This window comes from Thermobia domestica, chromosome 8 (genome assembly GCF_964235325.1).
Source record: "Thermobia domestica chromosome 8, izTheDome1.hap1.1, whole genome shotgun sequence".
NCBI lineage: Eukaryota > Metazoa > Arthropoda > Insecta > Zygentoma > Lepismatidae > Thermobia > Thermobia domestica.
The window spans coordinates 65,965,310-65,988,619 of NC_137461.1; the positions used below are offsets into that span (position 1 = coordinate 65,965,310).

The window sequence follows — 23,310 nt, forward strand, 5'->3', positions numbered from 1 at the left end:
AATTTTATCACATGTGAATTTCTCCCTCCAAAATAATAACTTTTTATTTCGAACTTTTATTTCATCCGATGATGCTTATTTTTCTAGTTATTTTGCAGTCTCAAGTTAGAAAAAAAAAACTGTTTTGTAAGCGTAGCATACGTATGAAACATAGCGTGTTTCTTTCCCTTCAGAATCATTTCAGTAGTAACTTAGGGTAACAGATCAAGATTAAGGGGATGTATTTATCCTCCATCCTTACCTTGAAAATATATGTTCCTCGATAACCCATGCAATAAATTTTCATGAAACATTGTATCCTTTTTTTATGCTTTAGAATCATTCCGATTGCTTGGGGTTAAAAAGGGCAAGGCTGAAGATATAAAGTCACTCAACTTAGGAAAGAAATGTCTCCCACGGTAACTTTGGTATAATAATAATAATAATAATAATAATAATAATAATAATAATAATAATAATAATAATAATAATAATAATAATAATAATAATAATCATCATCATCATCATCATCATCTTTATTTTAGTGCCGCGAACAGGTTTTGGCAAAAATACAGCACTTGGTATCAGAGTATGCGATGGGATAATAATACTACTATAAATAAATAATAAGAAAGAAAACAATAAAAAGAAGAGTACTAATATAAAACACAATGTAGATAAAAGTCAGTTAAGCAGAAATAATTCCTTGTCAACGCAGTAAAACTTTTCAAGTTTTCCATCTATCTAAAACAACAAGAAGCTAAGAACAGCAGTCATAAAATTACATTTGGCTTAATGTTTCTAAATGTCATTGATTAAAAACTATCAGTCAGATCACAAAAACTTTCACATTGTTTAATACAATAAGTCTAAAATGAGCTTAAAGAATATGTCAATCTTTTTAAAATTTCACATTTCCAATTCAGAGGAACTAAAATCAAGGTATTTCTTATGCTATGATTTGGCACTTTAAAACCTATGTTTTATAAACAATATTCACTGATATAAATGTTATCTAGTATTTTTTGCATGCATACTCTGTCGAAATTTTTTCGTCTATTCATAAGGCTTTCTAAACCCTTATAATCAATCCAATATTCATAACTGTGTGAGTAACAGCTCATTTTCATTTTAAAACATAGCAGTCGAATAAAACATTTTTGCACAGATTCAATCTTGTTTGTCAAAGTTTTAGAAATGCTGTTCCAAATTACCGAACCAAAATCTAATTTTGGTCTTACAAGTAATTTATATAGAAATACATACGTTTTATCTCTTTGAAATACAGGCCACTGTTAAAAAATAAAACCTATTATCCTTTGGCACCTTGTACAATACAATTTATATGATTAGAAAACTTTAACTGACTGTCAAATGTAATACCTAGGTCTTTAATAATGCTTACTTTCTCAATTTGTACACCGTTGACCTCATATTTACTGACATAATATTGAGTTTTTATTGGTGTATGTCATAAATTTTGTTTTCTTATCATTAATTTTTAGAAAATTATTTCTACATCACGTGTTTAAGTCTTGTTGCAGTAAATAATTATCGAACTCATTGTTGACTAATCTGAACAACTTCATATCGTCAGCATATAGAAGAATTTTAGAGTATTTTATTTTTTCTGTCAGGTCATTTAAAAATAAAGAAAATAAGAGAGGGGCCCAAGGGCGACCCTTGTGGTATTCCGTTTTTTACATTGCCTACACTAGAATGTACAGGTCCGATTTTAACTTCGTAAGTTCTGTTTGACAGATAGCTTTCAAACCAGCGAATATACAAAGGTGACAAACCAATATTTGATAACTTGCTAATGAGATACTTATGACTGACAGAGTCAAAAGCTTTTGATATATCTATGTATATTACATCGACTTGCAATTTATTTTTCAATGCGTTATAGGTAAAGTCTGTAAAATGAATTAGATTTGTTACAATTGACTTGCCCTTATAAAAACCATGTTGAGACTCATTTAAGATATTTCTTACATTAAAATATATGTGTTTATGGACAATTAGTTCAAATGTCTTCGAGAATGCATTGACAAGAGTTATTGGCCTGTAGTTGCTTGCAATTTGTCTATCACCTGATTTATATACCGGAACAACATATACTTGCTTCCACATTGAAGGATATACGTAATATTTGCTAAATTAGTTGAAAGTTAAGTTGCACAAGCTTTTATTACATAATAAGGAATATTATCTAGACCTGGAGTAGTGTTCGGTTTAATTAGTTTAATTGTTTCCATTACATCTAAATCAGTAACGGTAGGAATTCCGATTAGAGCACTATTACTAATGATATTCTCAGGCAATACCTCTTGACCTACTTCTAAGTTAAAAGCTTCATAAAATACACTCTTAAATGCTTCAGCAATTTCGATAGTGTCTTGAATAAGCATACCATTACAATTTATTTGCTTTGGTACTTGTTTACAGTCAGACTTTTTAAAAACGTTCCAAAAGTATGAGCTGTTCTTATAAATACTATTTTCTAAACCTGAATAATAAGATTTTCTTGCTTCAATGTATTTCTTTTTTACAAGTTTCTTTAGGTCTGAATATCTCTGATACCATACGTTATCATTTGTTCTTTTGGCTTTAACAAAATATTTAGTTTTTTTGTTTATTAGTGCTTTCAATTCTCGCGTCATCCATGGATCCTTATATTTTTGTTTACAACCAATTGACTTCTTAGATACATGCTCGTTAAATACAGAATAAATTAAATTATATAAATAGTCAGTGGTTTCATTGACACTGTTACTGCAATTATTTATTAAGTTAATTTCTCTAATGCCCTTGTAAATACCTAGGAAATTTGCTTGTTAAAATTATATGTATCGTACTGAGGAACGGGACAATATTTGCCACTATCTATAATTTTCCACTCAAACATGAATGGGGGATGGAAGCGATCGACTTTAGTCAGTAGTGGGATGTCAAAATGCATAGAACTGTTATCCAAATTTGTCAGCAACAAATCTAATACTCTTCCCGGATTACTATGGTCATATGACTTGTTTTTCTGGTTTAAATTTAAAATATTGCTTGATTCAAATATTTTTTCTGCTTTTTTCTTCGAATAATAATTGTCAGTTGTTATGTTACCTGAAATCCAATCTATGCCTCCTGCGTTAAAATCTACTAATATAATTACATTAAAATCTTTCGTCAATACAAAAGAACATAGCCAATCACAGTAGTTACTAAAATCTTGAAGTAACATGTCAGGAGGGAAATAAACTAAACATAAAATCAATGGGGTACTGTCAGGAATTAAAATTTTTGCTATAATAATGTCTAAGGATTCGTCAGGGGGATTAAGGATTTCATTTTTTATTAAGAGTAAACACCCTCCACCTTTAGACTTATTTGTGAGGGTTAGATTTCTATCTTTATATCTTTTCGTATCACACTGTAGTTTCTAGAGATTTGAGAAAGATAACAGTTTTCCTTTTTATACCACGTTTCTGTTATACAATGAAAATCATAGTTCTCACAGTTTATTTCATCTGTAAATTCTTTTTCTTTTGTGTTCAAACCATTAGAATTTTGATAATATAGTTGTAAATATCTCGTATGCATTGATTATGTATTAGTTACCTGTTGTTGCTCTTTTCCATTCCGATCGCTTGCCGACGTGGGTACCACTATTTCATTCTTCAAACGTCCCATGAACCTTGTAAACAATACTCCTTCGGGCCGAGTTGCACACAGTATCAAAATGTTTTTCATGTACACTAACGTAAAAGGATGAATAACTGTTGTGTTTTGTTTTTAATTTGGCACACTTTACAACCTCAATGTTTGCACTATCTTTAATAAATGCACTAAGCTCATCACACGAAACACTAGGATCAAGTCGAGTCACAAACACTGCGGATACACGAGGTGTTTTTTTGTTTACCTTTAATAATAATAATAATAATAATAATAATAATAATAATAATAATAATAATAATAATAATAATAATAATAATAATAATAATAATAATAAAACTTTCATATACCATGTGTCCCTTCATGGTTGAGTGGCTAACGCGTATGCATAGTTGTAGGTTGGATCCCGTCAGAGTGCTTGCAAAAATGCTTAGTGCATAGAATTTTATTTTGCAAAAATTCTTAGTGGAAATTGTGTATAAAATGATAAATCTTTTGCAGTAGTTAATTTTCCAATTTTAAATGCAAGTCATAGAATTGGTACCATAATACAGGGTGGCCCAAAAGTAGGTATACAATACCCTACTGATCAGCTCATTGCATTTTATATCATTTCTTATTGTTATCCATCAGGCAAACTTAGTTTCTTTATTATTTGTTATTAATGTGTTTTTACGTATATCTTAAGCTCGGAACAACCGAAGCAAATAAACCCATAAACTAGAATGTTATACTACAAAAAATGCAGAGGTGTATACCTACATTTGGGCCACCCTGTACAGTATAGTAGATGTTTTCTTATGTATATTACTTTATGATTGTTATATTTCCTTTTTGTTACAGACTTTTGCAATGTAAGAAAACGTGTATGGAGAAGGCACAACAAGGTCAAGGAACAGTCCATAGGGAAAGAGGCGCTGAAACTTTAGTCCTGCAGTAATGCCATCAGTATACATTCTTTCAATGTTCTCTAGTCATATTTGGAACAATGCTCACTGCCACGCTTACTGTTTTACTGAGTCGCGTTTCTGGTTTTACGTAATTGCTTGCACTAAAAAGGAAAACTTTGAAGAACAAAAGTTGTGTTTCGTTGTTATTGGAATTCAAAGGCTGGTGATTCACAATGATCTAATACATATAAAATCCGTCCATAAATTCATGAAAAGTCATTTACGAGTATTATTGTCAGATATCTGTTTTATGTTTATTTCTTGGTTGTTTTATGTATATTTTCTTGGATTATTTTTGAATGACATAAATAAAATATAAAACTAACGTTCTGCTCTTTTAGTTATACATAAATAAAACTAAAATACGAGATAAGGAGCAAATGGAAATCATGTTCTGTAACTATACTTTTTTCTGAATATTTTATTTTACGTCTTCTTTCTACATAGAGGGATTGGCAGAAGTATTAAATCTACTGTAAATACTGTTCAACGTATGCGTGAATTCTACCGTTTCCTCCCACTTTTTTCATTCCACCATTACCATCTATTGTCTTCCTTACGGTACATAATCGTGGAACGTTAAACTGAAAAGAAATCAAATTTCTGCACCTTAAGATCATTAAGAACGAATTTACAGTAGAACGTCGATTATCCGAAGTAATTGGGGGATATGGGTGTTCGGAAAACTGGTTTGTTCGGATAATCGAACTGTACTGTACTGTACTGTACTTCTACAGCCAGTACCAAACCAACAGAAGTGTGCTGATTGTTGAAACACAGCGACTGGCGGCTTGGCCGGTCAGCAGCGCCTTATGAAGGCCCCATTAGAAGCAATGTTCCGCCAGCGGTGGCTCAGTGCGGCGACTACTGTGGGAAACTTGGTTTGGGAGTGAGGGGGATGATGGACGGTAGGGTGGGAGAGTAACAGGTGCGAGCGAGTACACAGTTCGGTTAAGCGGTCGTTCGGTTGACCGACATTCGGATAATCGACGCTCTACTGTACTTTACAAAATGCATTTACATGCCTATAAAATAATCTGTTTACTTGCATCGTAGTATTTCAACCTTCTTAATGGAATGTTATTTTAAAAAAGCCACTCAGAGTGTTGAGATATACCAATGATAACATAGCCAGAATACCGCGCAGTTATCAGTGGAGAAGCCAAAATATTATGCTATAATGATGAAGTGTCTCTACCATTATCATTTTTAGGAGTAAGATTGTTAGGATTTTTTCTTGAATGCGAAGTAGAAGGGAAGAGACACTCACTAATGAAAGTAAACTAAGACAAAATAGTAATGGGGATTGCAGTATATTTGTTATACAAAGTATCCCCCCCCCCCCCAACAGAAGGAGAACGAAAAGCAAGGTGCCGAAACAGCTGCTGCAAATTGGAACTTTTTTTTTTTCAGTTGTCATAGCAAAAGAGGGAGTGTAAAGGGGCATAATATTTCCCTCACCTTCTCTAACAACTGCTATTTTTTCTAATCTAGCATTTCCATAGTCTCTCTCTCTCTCTCTCTCTCTCTCTCTCTCTCTCTATGTAGATATCCATCTGAACATATGGAAACATTTAAGCCGTTGGGTTCAACACAACTTGACCGAAGCTCAAACAAAGGCTCGTGTCAATTGGTGTAAAGAAATGCTCAAAAAATTGAACTGAGCTAAGTCACATTTGATTTATTACACTGTTACTTGGGATTAAACTTGGATTTATTCATACGAATCTGAAATTAAACAACCCACTGTTCGAGTGTTCCAAAGTAACCTGAAACCCATAAACCTTGATGTTCGTTCGATGAATGTTGCCAAGGAAATGATTGCTTATTTCTTTAGTTATACCAGACAAGTGGCAACTAATAGCTTTAGGTCAAAAGACTGCAAATGTTGAGTGATAGACAAATATTTGTTTGCCAGAAGTCATCAACGAATTGTGTAAAACAAACCCAAAATCGTCGAATCATTCTACACCACCACAACGCCAATTCCCACTATGTCCGTACTCACATGATTTAATATCCAGTGACTTCTTTTGGCTCTCACACATGAAAAATGAGATGCGCGATGAACGATTTATGCCGCTTGAATCAACTGCTGAAGCATCCTGAACAGTGGCTTTTGAGATACTTCTTCAAGCTGCTGAGAAAAATAAACGAGTAGGCTTAAACAATCAATCAAAGATAATTTAAACATAGAACGGTCTATTCTTCCGAATTTTATAATAGCGAAAAATCAGTGCCACTGTAACTAGTAGTTTGGACAAACTTTTCTATCAGTCCTCGTATTTTGTCTTTATGAATTTATATTATTTGCCAAAATTTAGGTCGATGTTATGAAAATATAACTAGAAACAATGTACTTTTGAAATTATGCCTAACATCTAATCCCCCTTTTTATGTAAGGTATCAGCAATATTTAAAAAAAAAAAAAAAAAAAAAAAAAAAAACCGGAAAGCAACATTTTCAAACAAGATTTCTATATATTGTTACTTACACATTTAGCTACAGCACTAGAACATGGCAGTTCTTAGTCAAAAGTATGCACTGACAATAGCCAGTAGTATGATGGTTTATACGAAAAATGATAAAATCAGATAAAAACAGGAAACTGACAAAGAAATTACAAAATCTAGGAAATATTTGTGTGTGTGATAATATACTGGGTGAACCACTAACCTTGATACGCACTTGTAACTTTTAAACTAATGAACAAAAAACGCTGAAATTTTGTACCATTCAACTATCGCCAGGGGGAGATTGTTTGACATACTTTGTGATACTACAAGGTTAACATTGTTGCCAATTCAACGTAAAGTTTTATTTTTTTCATAAAATAAACATCAAAAGTTTCTCAAAAAGTGGTTTAAAAAGATCAGTTGATGTACAAAAAGAGACAGAAATAAACTTGCTACTTTACACCAAATTTTCAATATGTGCTTAAGGATAGACTGGAAGCCAAAACAAATAGATTCATCTGTAAACATGAAAATGCTATCTGTAGACATCACAGATCTATTTCCATTCATCTTGAAATTTCATATTCCCAACCTGTCTGTAGAACAAACATTCTTAGATCTTGAAATTCACTAAAACATCAGAAGACTCAAATTATTTAATTTTCTGAAGACAAAACATATTCATAACGAAAGTTTAGCTATGGGAAACTCCTTGTTTCCATTTTGGTCTAGTAATCGCACTAAACTATTTTGAACAAAATTTTCGAAAATATTTTAAAATACACAAGGAACTATGATGATGATAAAAACAAACGACAGTTAAGCGCGCCACATACTCAGCACTTTAGAAAATTAGGTTGGAATGAATTGTAACGATCACAAATTAGAACTCTCATGACTATATGCTTAGCGTACACGCCGGTGGCGTGGGAGACCCGGGCTCGATTCGCGTTTGAAGCTTATGTGGTTAGATCTCACGTTAAGCTGTAGGTCAGCGTTTCATATAACTTCGCTGTTAAACAGAACAGACACTTCACTCAAATAAATAAAAAGCAAGAGTTACGAATTAAGAATCATCAAAATCGGGGAAATAGTCAGGAAACGATTGGTTTGTAATTCAAGTCTCTTTTTAGCTTCGAAACTATACGAGGCATGGACTTAGGGTTTAACATTGAAACGTCCATAGACGCAACTGCTGCGTCGAGGCTTTAAACCTCAATACCTCAGCCCCTAAATAAGATAGGAAGATGATTATGGTATCAATGTATTCCTGAAGGATGCAGCTTTCCATCGGTGTGCATTTTACGTATGTGTGGGGTAACACGGCCCAGGGGGAAGGTAAATTCCTTTTTTGTTTCGTCAGGTTTTGGGGGCCATTTTCGTTATGAATTTTTATCTCGCTTTACATTGCAGCAATAGGTACCATTATTTATTATAGTCACAAGTGTCTGGCCTACACATAAGCATCATTTTGTCAGCGTATGTGAATGCACGGGTTGTCAGGGCCCCGCCAATTCATTTTTCATATTTTTTTAATGATTTTTCATGTTCCTCCTTCTTCTTCTTCTTCTTCCAGGGACGGCGCCAGGAACGCTTGATGGGGTGGGCGGAAAGAGGCGGACCTAGTTACTGGGTGGGCGGACAATGAAAATGAGAACTGGGCAATGTAGACATTTTTTGACAAGTAGACAATGTAGACAAGTTTCAATTTCTATAGTCTTTAGTTAGCTAAGGCTCAGACCGAAATAGGGGAGGAACAAGGATGTGGAAAACAGCTGTCTTGGCCTTATAGAAGGTACAATTCCGGCATTCGCCTGGTGGGACTGAAGAAATGCAGGACTTAGGATGGGCTGCGGGAGTTCGTGGCTATATGCTCGACCTACAGAATTCCGCGTGGCAGACACACTGCATCTACTTCCATTTTTTTTTTTTTTTTTTAAGCAACAATAACGGTGTGTACTGTGTAGTCGATGAAGTTCAAGACAGCTTTAACTCCTCTCCCTGCAAGAATGCACATGAATGCATAGAAATAAAAGAAGGTTCCAACAACACAGACTAACAGATAACACTCTACTTTTCGTTAATAACATAAAATACACAAGAAGTAGGTAAAGTAAAATAAGGATAAAATAGGCTGCTGCAAACATTTTTATCTTTGAAGGATTTATTACAAGAAAGCAAGAGACAAAAAAATATATATCAGTATCTTCAGAAGCAATGCTGTCGTCTTCGCTCTCTCCAGCATCTAGTTCATTTTCATTTTCTTCGAAATCGAACACTTCAAATTGCGAATCCTGGTTGTCACATGTATTTGTATTTTTGTCTTGTTTTCTATTGAAGAAGGATTATCACTAACGTCAACGGATTGAAAATCGCGTTTCTTTGAACGCGAGGAAGACACTAAGCCTGAGAAGAGAACGCTGTTAAGTTTTCTCGACATATTAGCTGAACAAGCACCGACCACCGAGACTTCTGAACGCAGCAGAGATCAACTCAACAATGCTATAATAAGGGTTTTTACAAATCTGTTTAATGCCACACGGGTAAGACATGTGGTACATTGCTGTAAACAATTGCAAGTTGCAACCCTTTTATAAGAAGTTATCGCACCGACACAAAGCACTATTCCCTTTCCTCTCTTTCTGAAATGAGACAATAGACAATACTGGCCAGTCCTGTCCATTATTTAGTCGGCTTTTTAAAAAGCACTTCCCTTTTTTTTTGGGGGGGGGGGGTCAGCACATACAAACACTGGCGTTTCAATAGCACTATTGTGTGTGTGTGTTAAACTTTAATTCATTAATCACGACTTTTGGCATCATTATATTACTACAAGAATGTGTCTTAAAATCATTGTTCATTGCAGAGTTAAACAGGGTCCTAGAACCTATTACATTTCAATCGAAAGTAATACCTATTGCTTTTGAAGTACAGGATGTCACCTTCAGTGCCGGATTTACGTATAAGCTAAACAAGAGAGCCCCGCTCTCTTGGGGGCCCCAAAAAATTTAAAGAATAAATGGCTGTAATGTCATTTCCAAATAAGAAAAAGCAAATAAGATAAAACGCACATACAACAACGGTGTTCTGTACTGTTATGTGTTAAGCTCTCATGAAGCAAGTAATAGGGCCCTGTTTTTCAACTTGCCTGCAATGGGATTTCTGTTGCCCAGCCCCGCTTATAATGGAGCCCTCGTTTCCCAGCTCCGCTTGTAATGGGGATCTTGTTTCAGAGCCCCACTTGTAATGGGGACCCTGTTTTCCAGCCATTACACTTAGCTACTTTAATAAGACTTCACAGCATAAGTGATACAGTATCTTGTATGCGGATAGAACTCTAGTACTACCCTTTCAAGTACTATTTGGAATTTGACAAGAAATTGAGTCTGGTAACAGTGGATGCATAAGAAGGAGGCACCAAACGACAAGCTCGCGAAATAATAGTAAAATATAAAGGAATTACAGCCCTAAGCGGCAATAATCTTTATATCGCGAAATTATAGATATTTCGCTGTACGTAGAGGAAGTTCGGGTATTATGGAATGCCTCCTTATCTCACCTATAATGTATTGCTTCCAAGCTGAGAGGAAAGAAACTACTACCTCACGTTCCCATGATGCTTTACAGTCAGTCTCCTTGTGATTGTGATATTCGTTGTGTTGGTAGACGTGAAAATCTGATTTCTTATTTATGGGCGTCGGCAGAAGGAGTCGGTCGACCCCCCTGGAAATCTAGTTAATATTACCTTGATCTTGAAGTAGTCAAGTATATATATTGAACTTAGAAGGAGTTTCCGGAGACAGGATCTATGTTCCCTCCGTAGCACTTCACGATAATTCCTGTTTTCAAAATCTCAAACGTTGAAAGAATCAAGCAAGTTATCCTCAATCGTTCCCATAGAAAATGAAGAGCCACATCTTTTAACACTTGTGCAGTGGTTTCCTTTGTAAAGCAGAATAAAAGTGTTTCTCTGACTCATTTGAATGACCTCGCTCCTTTTAAACCAAGAATCTTGATGGATCACACAGAGGGGAAGGGGTCGAGAAGACAAAACTGCAAATGGAGCAGCAGGGACAATGATTCTAATGCTGTCAAACATTGTCTTCCTTGTTCTTTGTAGCGTTCTGAGCAGAAAGAAATTGAGCCTTTTTTTTTCCTATGAGACCCCGCGGTTTAAAAGTACAATGTTATTTTTAGCGGGGGGATGGAGATTGACCTTTTTCAAGAAGAGGAAGGTTTTGTTTTGCATAGTTGGTTGTGCGCAGTTATTGGAAATCCGTGTTTCTGGTGTGTCATAAAGGCAGTTTTCGTTTTCAAAACTTCAAAGTTGCTCAGGAGTGTCGGAAAGTGATAAATGTGTGTGGTTTTCGATTTCTGGTCTCTTTCAGAGTTTAGTGGGTGTTTTCCCCTTAGTTTATAATTTATTTAATATCTCATGTGTAGGTGGGTGAATTAGAAAGAATTGCTTTTTAAAAATTAATCACGCATAAGCATAAGCAAATGAAATTCGATGTTTTTCTAAAACAGCAAGTGTCCTCAAAATTGGAAAACACCAAACGTGATATTCTGTGTGTTGAAAATTGAGCGAAGAAAAAGTTACCGGAGGGCAATATCGTTAGCGTACCTTCTCCCCAAATGTTCCCTTGTGCAACTTTATTAGGTGAGAATCCCCTTGTGCAACTTTATTAGGTGAGAATCCCCTTGTGCAACTTTATTAGGTGAGGAGACGTCCTGTGACCCAAAAGACATTGGCAATAATATAGACTTAAATTTGCAGTCAAGTTTGTCGGACACTGGTCGATATGAAATATTGATGTCGCCGTGGCACCCGACCGAAACATATGATTTTAAACAAGATGTTATGCCAGGAAAACGCCCCTTTTTGTATAAGTGGTTTGTTGAATTTCCGTGGCTAGCATATTCTAGAAAGTTGCGAGGGGGATTTTGCAAGCAGTGTGTTCTTTTTCGATCTCCGGTAAAAAGAGGATTGCAAGGGTCTTTTATACTATCACCGTTTAGAAAATACAATGATTTTTTTTTTTTTTTTTGCATCTGCTCGACAACACGAACAATCTGAATGGCATCGGGTGTCCAAAGAACGTGCTCAGTTATTTTCGAATGTTATGTCTACGAAAAGTTTGCCCGTTGATTTGAAAATTGATGAAGCGGCTCGGAAGCAAGTTGAGGAAAACCGAAAAAAACTGTCATCAATCATTGAGACAATTGTCTTTTGTGAAACTGCTGCTCAAAATGCAAAATACTTATCTGTGCAGACTCAAAATGAATTGATATCAGTTGCAGGCAACACTTTATATTAACAGTATATAAAGCCTAAAATTGTTTCTTCCCACTATTATAGTGTGCTTGCAGATGAGACAGCTGATATTGGGGGTGTAGAACAATTGTCTCTAGGCATTCGGTTTTATGACACTGTTGAAAATCAGATGCGAGAAGATTTCGTAGGTTTCATTCCATTAGGAGAGTTAAACGCTGCATATATTGCTAGAATAATTCTAAAAGCATTGGAAGAACATGGATTATCTCAGTGTGAACTTTTAGGGCAGGGTTTCGATGGTTATTCCACCATGGCTGGATGTAGTAACGGTGTACAAAGCAATATCAGACGACAATTCCCAAAAGTTTTTTTTTTTTTTTTTTTTAACCATTTTGCATCACACAAGCTTAATCTTGTCGTTAATAAGCTATGTTCCGTTTCTTACATACGAAACACAGTGGATACTATCAAAGAAATCACAATTTTCTTTCGCGAGAGGCCATTAAGAAGAAAAAGTGTTCCAAATATCCCACTTCTTTCTGAAACCCACTGGACTTCCAAATACAGCAGCATCAGAAAATTTTCTGAACATTTCATAGAAATAGTGTGTGCGTTAGAAGAACTGTCAATAAATTCTAGTTTCTGAAATTAGAAACAATGCTTGTCTTTTTTGTGCAGGAACAACAGGAGGCTTCATTGTTTCTTTGTCAGTTATCAGTCAATATTTCTCGTACCTTAAGACAGTAGCACAAATTTTGCAAGTTCAGTTGAACTCAATGGCGGCAAAAGCACACATTTCGGAGTTGATTTGTATGTTCAAAGAACAGAGAGATACAGCTGAAGTTACATTTCATTCGATCTTCGAAAAGTGTATTCGTGTTGCTGATGAACTGGATATTCAGCTGTCAGTTCCCAGACTTGCATCTCGACAAGTTCATCGTGCTAATCCTCCATACACAAATGCGGAAGAATATTATCGGCGAACCATATTTATACCGTACATAGATTCTTTGTTACAGTTGCTAAATAATAGATTTTCGGAAGAACATAGTCCAGGCTTTTCACTTTTCACACTGCATCCCAGTGAAATAAGAAACACCTCTAAACTACAATTCATGAAGATGATGGATGAAATAAATGAAATTTATGAATTTGACAATTTCCTTCTTCAAGCTGAATGCTGGTACGATTTATGGAAACACAGAAATCTAGATGCAGACAGTTTAGATAAACTCTCTCTTTTTGATTTCATGGATCACGTCACATTTTATCCGGCAATAAAGCAAGGAATACAAGTAATGGTTACCCTTCCCATTACAACATGTAGTGTTGAGAGACAGGACTGTGTATGATGAGTCTCCGTCGGGAACTTATAAATAAAAATAAAAACACAATTCATATCAGACGCGTTGGATGCTTTTGGGAAAGAACCAAGACGTATGCAATTCTTGTTCAATAAGTAGACCTATATGACACGTAATAATGCTTATCTATATAGAGATATTTTTTATGTGCACTTTTCTTTATATTGTGTGTTCGCTTTTTTTAATAAATATAATTTGATTGTTCTGCGTTTTGTAAAGTGGTTACGGAAGAAAGAAAGATTTTGTGCATTTTGTGTGAATTTTATGAAAGACAAGGAATTATTTCTACCTGGTGGCTTAGTTATTTACAAACACGAAGATGACGACGATTTTATCTTATAAAATCTGTTCTTTTCCTGTTTGGTAAGTAAAACCGTAATATTTTCGTAAATACATTTTTGCATGTGTTATTTTTTTTAAATTTCTATTTATGTGAAATGATTACGTTCTGATTTTCATGCACAAAAAATATTTTCTTGTATTTATCGCGATCCCGAGAGCAGTCTCGTTGTTGCATGACTTCGCAAAGGACTGGTAAATAAACATCAAGAAACACAGTACTGTTACAAAGTTTTCTCTTTTTGGGTTGGTTTATTCTGAGTTTAGTGTCCCTTACAGCCCCGAGGGTGAGATGTGGACCTAAAGCTTCATATGGAATGCAAACTTCATGAGCTCAACTTCTACCGGGAATCTAACTCGAATCTCCCACACCAAAGGCACGTACGGTAGCAACATAGTCACGAACGTGCATTCTTTCTTTCTTTCTCTCTCTCTCTCTCTCTCCTTGATTCTTTCAACGTTTGAGATGTTGAAAACAGGAATTATTATTATGAAGTATTAAGAGTCGGCGGGACTCAAGTGACCTTGACAAATCGAAGATATCAGCCTTCCTCAGTTTCTCCTCGTAGTACAGTGTTTCCTTATTTTGGCAACAGATGGGGTTGTTGCTGAAATGCCGTCAAAGCAAATGGCACCCCTCCTTTTCCTTCTTTTCCCCTGCATGTGGTCAAAGTTGGACAGCGCAGGAGGGGGGTTGTTACGGCTGCAAATGAGACTGAAGAGTGAAATTCCTTGTTTTGGCTAAGAGAGAAACAGAACTGAAGAAAAACTAAAGAGAGACCAACATGATATCAGCCCTCAGCCCCGTGTCTAGAGAGCCACTCAAATATCTACAACGATCACAAACATACCATAGAGAACTAAAGCACTTGTCGCCTGTCTCTTTCTCAAAGGATTCTACCTATGGTAAATAACAGAATAGTGCGGGAAGAGTCTGATATAAAATGAAGAACCATGCCAATAATAAAAAAAGACACGGGAGAGTCGATATTCTAATTTATTTAGAGCCTTCGTGGTTTAAAAAAACTTGGAATTGAAAGGCAGAAAACCCAGGCAAAGATCTGAAATGTATTGACAATGTGACTCTTTTTTAGTGGAATCCATTTCCTTATTTTTTTTTTCAAAATATGACCACCGGATTTACCCTCTCACCTTCACATTCGATACCAGTGGCCGACAATCCTGAGTTTTTCCTATCACAACAGGAAAGGGCCGCAATGTTACATTCAGCCTTGGGGACCGGCTTAGAAGGACAGGAGGGAGCATATGTCCTGCTTGGTGTTGGTTTTTATTTGGGGAAATAGACCACTTCATTAACAATATAATTAAAAGATGTGTCACCTTCTTCAGGAAGATATACTCATGTCCAAAATTATTGTCACATATCTATAAATATGTTGTAGGAATATAATTTGATAACGAATTCATCCGGTATTTCTTATAATGTTAGTATGTGTACAATCGGCAGACATGTATGTGGCAAATTTCATGTCAAACGAGCAGTAAATAAGAACAATAAAACGAAAATAAAACTTTCTTGTCCATTTAGCAACATTTTGTTTTACTCATTCCAATTTTCGTATTTATAATTCTTTTCCTATGTAATTTACCAAAAATATATATTTACCAATTATACACATAGTATCAGTATTAAAAGTACCCAGCAAAATCATTATTACATTATACTCTTACAAGAAGACAGTTATAGATATGCGACAATCATTTTGGACATGAGTGTACAATGACGTAACGGGTGTTTGTTTCAAACATTGAATAAGAGTTTGTATAAATTGAACTTATTTCCTAACGTCATAGAACTAACAAATAAGAACTGTTGCAGAGCGACGTAAGTCCGGTGACAATACAACATTCCATTGTTACTTTCATACTTTGCAATATATCTATTTATTTTAAAAGCAAATTTTAATATGTTTTTATTTTCAACTTCTTTATCCTAAAATAAATAATAGTCTTTAACCAGCCCTGATTTCCCTGGTTGCATATCACTTTAGGATTTGGAAAATGTGTCCAACGAATAAAGAAAATGATAAAACACCTTTTAAAGAAAATATCACGCACAGAGTTCAAATTGCACCTTTAAAATGAGATGCATCATATTGAGTGAGCTATTGAGACATTTTTGCGAAACAACGAAATGAAACCATGATTTCCCTAAAAAATTATTGAGATCCCATGTTAAATTGAACACCAATATTCCGGCCGCTGGGGCTCACTCCTTCTCCCTCTTAAGGAGGAAACACGACTCTGTCTTTGGAAAGTTCTTCTAAAGTCAACATAGTATATATACTTGCATGACTTCCTAATTATAATATTGTGATTTTGTTTAATATATATATACAGGGTGTCCGAGAAGTCCTTCCCTGATTACAGAAATTGATAATTCAGGTTAGAAATAAGATAGAAATATGAAACTGGTGTTGAATTGTTTACAAACTATAAAAGTTTTTGTCTGTGTTAGGTTTGTTCTGTTTTACCAAGTCTCAATTTTTTTGTTTTAGGTTTGTAGTACGTAAGTAAGAAGCCCAAGAAGCCATGCCAACCAACCAGGAGAAGGCACAGTGTGTCCTGTGGTACCATGAGACACGATCACCAACCATGGTGCAGAGACAGTTCCAGACAACATTTGGGAGGACTCCACCTGATGTCAAGAGCATTAAAGCCTGGTATGAGAAGTTCAAGAACACAGGGTCGGTTGCTGACCTTCCGAGGTCTGGTCGACCAAGAACCTCAACAGACACGGTGGAGGCTGTGCGGCAGTCTTTTCTGAGAAGTCCTAAGAAATCGGTGCGCAGGGCCTCACGTGAATTACAGATGCCAAAAAGCTCTATCCATGACATTTTACACAAACGTTTATTGTTTCGTGCTTACAAAGTGCAACTCGTTCAGGCCTTGTTGCCCGACGACGGTACACGTCGATATGACTTTGCGGTCGAAATGCTATCACGTATTGAGGACGATAATGGTTATCTCAGACGAATTGCCTTTTCCGACGAAGAGACATTCTTTGTCAGTGGAGTAGTGAATCGCCATAATGTACGCATTTGGGGTTCAGAACCCCCCAGGGAGGTCAGGGATTTCACCAGAGGCAGTCCAAAGGTGAATGTTTGGTGCGCGTTATTGCACGATCGAATTATCGGGCCATTCTTCTTCGCTGAGGATACCATCACATCTGCAGTGTACCTGGATATGTTGCAGCTGTATGCTGTTCCTCAGCTGCTTCAGTATCGCCCCGATGTCGTTTTTCAGCAAGACGGTGCACCACCTCATTGGGGTTTGGACGTCCGTGCCTATCTCGATAGGACATTTCCTGGGCGATGGATTGGTCGTGATGGACCAACAGCTTGGCCTCCACGCTCTCCTGACATAACCCCGTTAGAATTTTTTTTATGGGGTTATGTCAAGGATGAGGTCTACCGAACATGTGTACCAGATCTTTAAACCCTGCAGCAACGAATAACCACAGTCGTTGCATCGATCCCTCCAGTGATGTTGGCTAATGTGTGGATGGAAATTGAATATCGCCTAGATGTGCTACGTGCTACCAAGGGTGCTCATGTGGAAGTGTACTGATGTGACCAAAACTTTTATAGTTTGTAAACAATTCAACACCAGTTTCATATTTCTATCTTATTTCTAGCCTGAGTTATCAATTTCTGTAATCAGGGAAGGACTTCTCGGACACCCTGTATATATATATATATATATATATATATATATATATATATATATACAGTATAACCTCGTTAACACGAACTCGCTTAAGCCGAACACTCGGTTAGGACGAACAAAATTTCGGTCCCGGCATCGCTGTACGTTATCTTATAGGAAGTTTTATCGGTTAACACGAATTTCGGTTAGCACGAATTACGAACTAATTTTTAGTCCCTTGAGTCAGTAAAGGTTTTGATTTAACACGAATTTTCAATCCTTTGGTTGTTTTTTTTTTTAGATCATTTTTCTTATTTCAGATTTCACTCCAGATCAGTTTTTGTCATACAGTATTTATACAGACGAAAATTGCCTTGTAAATAAGAGAAAAACCAGAAACAGGTATCTTTCCTCTCTTATGAGGTGTTGGTTCTGTCCTCCGTCAAGCGCTGAACATGCAGGTGCTTGGCAGACGAGCTGGCGACAGCTCGAGACAAAACATCTTCTCTCCCCTGTAACTCCAAACTGGTGACAGCAATCATAAATACCTTTCCGTTACTAGCGGTACTCACCCTGCTAGCGGAGATATCAATTTTATAACTTGACCTGGATTTTCTGCGTGGAAACTTTTTTTTTAATCTTCGAAGATAGGATAGTAGTGTTTTCTTATTGTAGTGTTTTCACTTTTCAGAGGATGGTACCGAGACGAAACTTGTCTCGATCTCGATCTTAACTCGAATTTGAGACCGAGAAGTGCTTTTCGAAATCGAGATGAGACCGAAACTCTCAGTCTCGTCTCGATACAATTCTGTGTATGGTATCAAGACAGAGAATAGTCTTGGTCTCGTCTCAAATTTGGAACCGAGACGAGACCGAGACTACTCAGTCTTGTCTCGATACCATCTCTAGTGTTTTCTATGACATACACAATATACTGTAGTGGTATGTATAGTTTGTATACTGTAGTGCGTATGTATGGAGAAAATGTATTCGAATAATAAAATTTGGGTCTCCGGTTAACACGAATTCTTTTAACACGAACTCCTGATTTTTCAGTCCCTTGGAATTCGTGTTAACGAGGGTTTACTGTATATATATATATATATATATATATATATATATATATATATATATATATATATATATATATATCTGTGTGTGTATTATTAGCTTTTGTTCTTGACCCCCCCTGCGAAAGTTTCTGACGACGTCCATGTTCTTATTCCTGAAAATTTTTACAGGTAAGTGTTTTACAACCTGTATTTTCCTATTGAAATGTAAGAGAACAACAATTCTTTGTTTACTATGACGTTGGATATATAGGGTGGTAGTTTGATAAGCGCCATTATCCTATACGCCTTCGAATGCGTTTAACAACTCTTTCGTTTCCAAATTGGCGTGGAGGGCAATATGGAATACCCGCAAGAAAAGCATGGTATTCCGATTACAAAATATCTATCGGTATTGGGCAAGTAAATATACTTATATGATTACAACAATGCTAAGTGTATTTTTTATTACAGCACATTTCCTGATGATACAAGAGGTGAGCTTGGGTCCAGCGTTTAATATGAGCACACAATGACTGTGCTGATCCTGAAGCAGACTTTTATATTTATGACTTTTGCAAGTAATCACATTCAGTTATGGCTTGGCATGCAAAATTTTCATATATTGTCATTGTATTCATTTTATATTCAACAGAAAACTCATTTCTTTTCTATATAGAATTTGGTATTCCATATTACCCGACTATTCCATATTACCTTCCAAAGTGGTTTCTTTACAAATTATAAGTTTTGCCCACCCCTGTTCCGAAACTTCTTTATCAAGATGTGCATAAATAAAGCCAAATATGTAAGGCGTATATTCGTTTTCCTTTTTGTTTTAATGTGCAATTCTTAACTGAGTTACAAGCGAAACAAAAATGGTATTCCATAATACCCGAACTTCCTCTAAGTATGAAAAGTAGTGTGCAGAAGTATTTTCATAATTTTCAGAACTTGGCACTGATTTTCATAGTGATCTATAGAGTTGAGTTGATTTTGAGTTTAACGTCCCTTTTAGCAGCGAGGCAATATGAGACGGGACCTACTGATTAACGTAGAATCCGAACCACATGAGCTCCCGCCGGGAATCGAATCCGGGTCTCCAACGCCAAAGGTGCGTACGCTAACCGCTTAGCCACGGATGAGCTCATATAGAGATATATAGAGTGCAATAATGGATCACTAAAGGCAGGGGCAGATCCAGGGGGTGATAAGCCCCCCAGAATTGAATATTTTATTTTAAAAATAAAACCTATCCTAAGAATTTTCACCTTTGTATTATAAACGTAACATAAAACCTGTTGACTTCGAACGACTGCTCCCCCCCCAAAAACATTCAGAATGGATCCGCCCTTGACTAAAGGAAAGAATAGGAGCACGAATCATAGTGATTTCATCCATTCGTTATAGGCATATGAACCGTTCATTTGTATATATTAACAGTATTTTATGTATTGTTACGGTCAGAACTGCCCGAATTTACCTTGCGTAAGTTAGTATGCAGCAGGCTGAATGCATTAGGTTATCGGCACTAGTTACTACATAGCAAGGCAAGGTACCAACATCTTTTCACGTCGCAGTAAAAAAGATGCTACGTACATTTATAGGTCTTATAATAATTTTATTGCAACAGTTAGATTTTTCAACGATATTTTTATGATTTTCAGCAAAAAACGTATCTAACTAGGGGCCGGAGAAGTCTAAGCCCCCAGTTTTTTGACAAAAATAATTGAAACCATTACTTACATATTTTTGAAAGTTTATAGTAAACTCACGATATATCTATCATAATCTGGGTATTAGTTGCCCCTCCTCCAGTTTTAACCTTCTAGATTCGCCTCTGCTTCCAGTGAATTTGTGTCGTATTACACCTTGTGTAATCTGCGAGGGTTGCATTCCATTTTGAGTTACTCTAGTAACCTGACGTGGAAAAATCTCACACGATTAGTTGAGCGTCAGGCAGTAATTACCAACGGTGGATGATATTCAGACTGTATTTACTTACATCGGATCCCTGGAAACGTTTCAAACCAGTGCTTAAAGTGAGCCGGTATGAGCCGGTTATGCATCCGAAAGTTAGAAAATCGTCCGGTATGGCGTACCGGTAAAAATTACTTATTTAAATTGTAATTTGTGTGTAAAAAAAAAAAAAAAAAAAGTACACATAGAAATACTGTAAGTACGACGTTAGCATTGAGTCAACAAATATATTTTTGTACTATCAAAGATTTTGTTGCTACTGTTTCGAAAATTCCCTATCATTCTATTCAATATAAGAATTTGTGCTTCGATTTTTTTTTTCAGCATTTGTGCGAGCAATTCCACACACACCCTTAAAAAATTCTAACTACCGTACTACTCGCCTAAAATGTTTAACCTGGATTCGCCCCTGGTATTGAGAGGACTTTTGTTTTTTTTTTTTTTTTTTTAAAAATCAAAATTATTCTTTTCACATTATCTGGACTTCCGTGTTTACAATTATAAGAAAATTAGTGTTGACCACGAGACGAGACGAGACCAGAAGAAGCTTTTGAAAATGGAAATGAGATTGGAAAGAATCAATAAATACTAGATACTAGAGACGAGACGAGAGTACCTACAAAGCCTTGAAAACGAGACGAAAAAGCGTATGGGCATATGTATGTTTTCTTGTTTTAATCCATGTAAAGGCCGGATTGGATCACTGTAAAAGCAATGTTTAAGTAAACGTACCAACCGTGTTCTTTTACATTTAGATCGCCGATATGCTCAAGCAAAATCTTAGGAAAGCAAAATCATTTTATAAATATTTCTTTCTGTTCGGCCGATTATAGTTGGGAGTAAAACATTTAAATATTAGTCCTCACTCCCTCTCTCTCTCTCTTTCTTTCTTTCTTTCTTTCTTTCTATGAATTTTCACGTCAAAAATGGTGTAAAAATGTCAGGAGTAGAGATGCTCTTTAGAGTTCTCTCAAAATTACTGCTTTAAGTGGTCATATTTGTTCCATACCGTCACCTCATCTGATGTCACTTTAAGCACTGTTTCAAACTTTATCCAACTGAATAGAAACAACTTGAAATGAGAAATGATGCGGCTTCCACATATTGTAGAAGCATGACGTGGAGCGTTGATCATAGTTGGTGCAAAAAGAAAACAGAGAAGATCGGCAAGGGGCTTTATTGGGACCAAATTAAACTACCGCTAATTTTACAAATTTTACGGTTTTTCAATAATGTATTCAAAACAGTAAGTTAACGAAATATGCGAAAATGTATTTAGATATGTATTAGATCCATAAATTACCATATAGCATATATTTAAACAAAAAAGTCGAAATTTTGTCGCTGCAAAAGAAAGTTAGAAATACAAAGGGCCCCATTATCGTCAATAGCTTAGGGTCCCATCAAACCTAAATTCGGCACTGATCACCTTCATTATTCTACTTCTACCGCCCCCGCCCACCCTTAACGCCGTCCCTGTCTTCTACAAATACGGCGGGAATTGCACAAATGTTACCTTGTCGGAATCTGTAGTCCGCATGTTTTCCAACGGTGTATGGATCATGACCTTGTGCTAATTAGAGGTGTCACTAGAGCCCCCAACGTGAGAGTCTACAATTTTGTTAAAATCCTGGCAGGCGTTTAGTTGTCCGAATATACACTACCAGTGGGGAACGAGTCCATGTTTTCTGGAAGAAGAAGATAATCTTATCTGCTAGTTATGAGAGAATTCGAGTTATGGAAGAATTTGTGTATTTATGGAAAGTTTGTATCCTTCCGACGGACAGCATCGTACGAACACCAGAAGACTACTACACAACTTCTATCAGTCTTTGTTTAAGCAATGCCGCTAAAGCTCTATTCTAAGAACTATGTACTTATCAAGAACGTTTTTGATCGCTACTGTACGTAATTGAAGCATCATTTTCCAATAAGCAATGCAAATTAAAGACAAGTGGACGATACTTTACAGATACCTCGTATCTCAAAGAAATACAACTTTACCTTAGAAGAAAAAAAAAAAACGTTTGAAAAAGTTGAAGATTAGTTAAAAGTCACTGACTTTCAACTAATCTCCAGTTTTTTCAAACTTTTTTTCTTCTGTAAAGATTTGTTTTGTTTTTGAGATACGAGGTAGCTGCGAAGTACCGTCGAAATGTGATAGTGAAATTATTACTAGTGATTCTTAAAAAAATCATTACTCACAAGGAATGGGCATGAACATATCATCCGGATGTCCGAATCAAACTTAGTCAATTCGATAAACATATCAAAGAATGTTCATGCACAAGAAATTGGGTGAACTGGACAACGGAGTAAGTCCCAGGGGCTCGTTAACCCTATTAGTACTAGGAATGCAATGGATGTACCCGATTGCAATGAAATGAGCTGAGCGAGCTTAAACTACGTAATCATTCCTGGCCATTATGCAATAATAAATACCATTTTTAATTGACAAAAAAATCGCGTGAAAACTTTTTCCCCATGTTAAGTCTATGCAAGCGTTTTTCGGTGATTATTCCTCGATGGTACATCGGATTTTTGATTTCGACCTATGTTGTCACTCAGCACGACATA

At 36.0% G+C, this 23,310-nt stretch overlaps 2 protein-coding genes across 4 annotated transcripts in view; both read left to right on the forward strand.

Annotated features, from left to right (window-relative positions):
• LOC145692970 (intraflagellar transport protein 81 homolog) overlaps window positions 1–4,926 on the forward strand; it is a 65,916-nt gene extending 60,990 nt beyond the window's left edge. For all 3 annotated transcript variants that reach the window (XM_081768572.1, XM_081768571.1, XM_081768573.1), the window contains exon 14: window positions 4,495–4,926. In XM_081768572.1, coding sequence (XP_081624698.1) covers window positions 4,495–4,591 — 97 coding nt within the window. In that variant the 3' untranslated portion in view covers window positions 4,592–4,926. The remainder of the gene's footprint in view (window positions 1–4,494) is intronic.
• A 2,192-nt stretch (window positions 4,927–7,118) lies between these two features.
• LOC145692150 (52 kDa repressor of the inhibitor of the protein kinase-like) lies at window positions 7,119–13,684 on the forward strand. Its single transcript, XM_081767449.1, has 3 exons — window positions 7,119–7,138; window positions 12,417–12,655; window positions 13,011–13,684. The coding sequence occupies exons 1-3, from the start codon at window positions 7,119–7,121 to the stop codon at window positions 13,682–13,684; spliced, it is 933 nt and encodes a 310-aa protein (XP_081623575.1).
• Window positions 13,685–23,310: the final 9,626 nt, after the last annotated feature.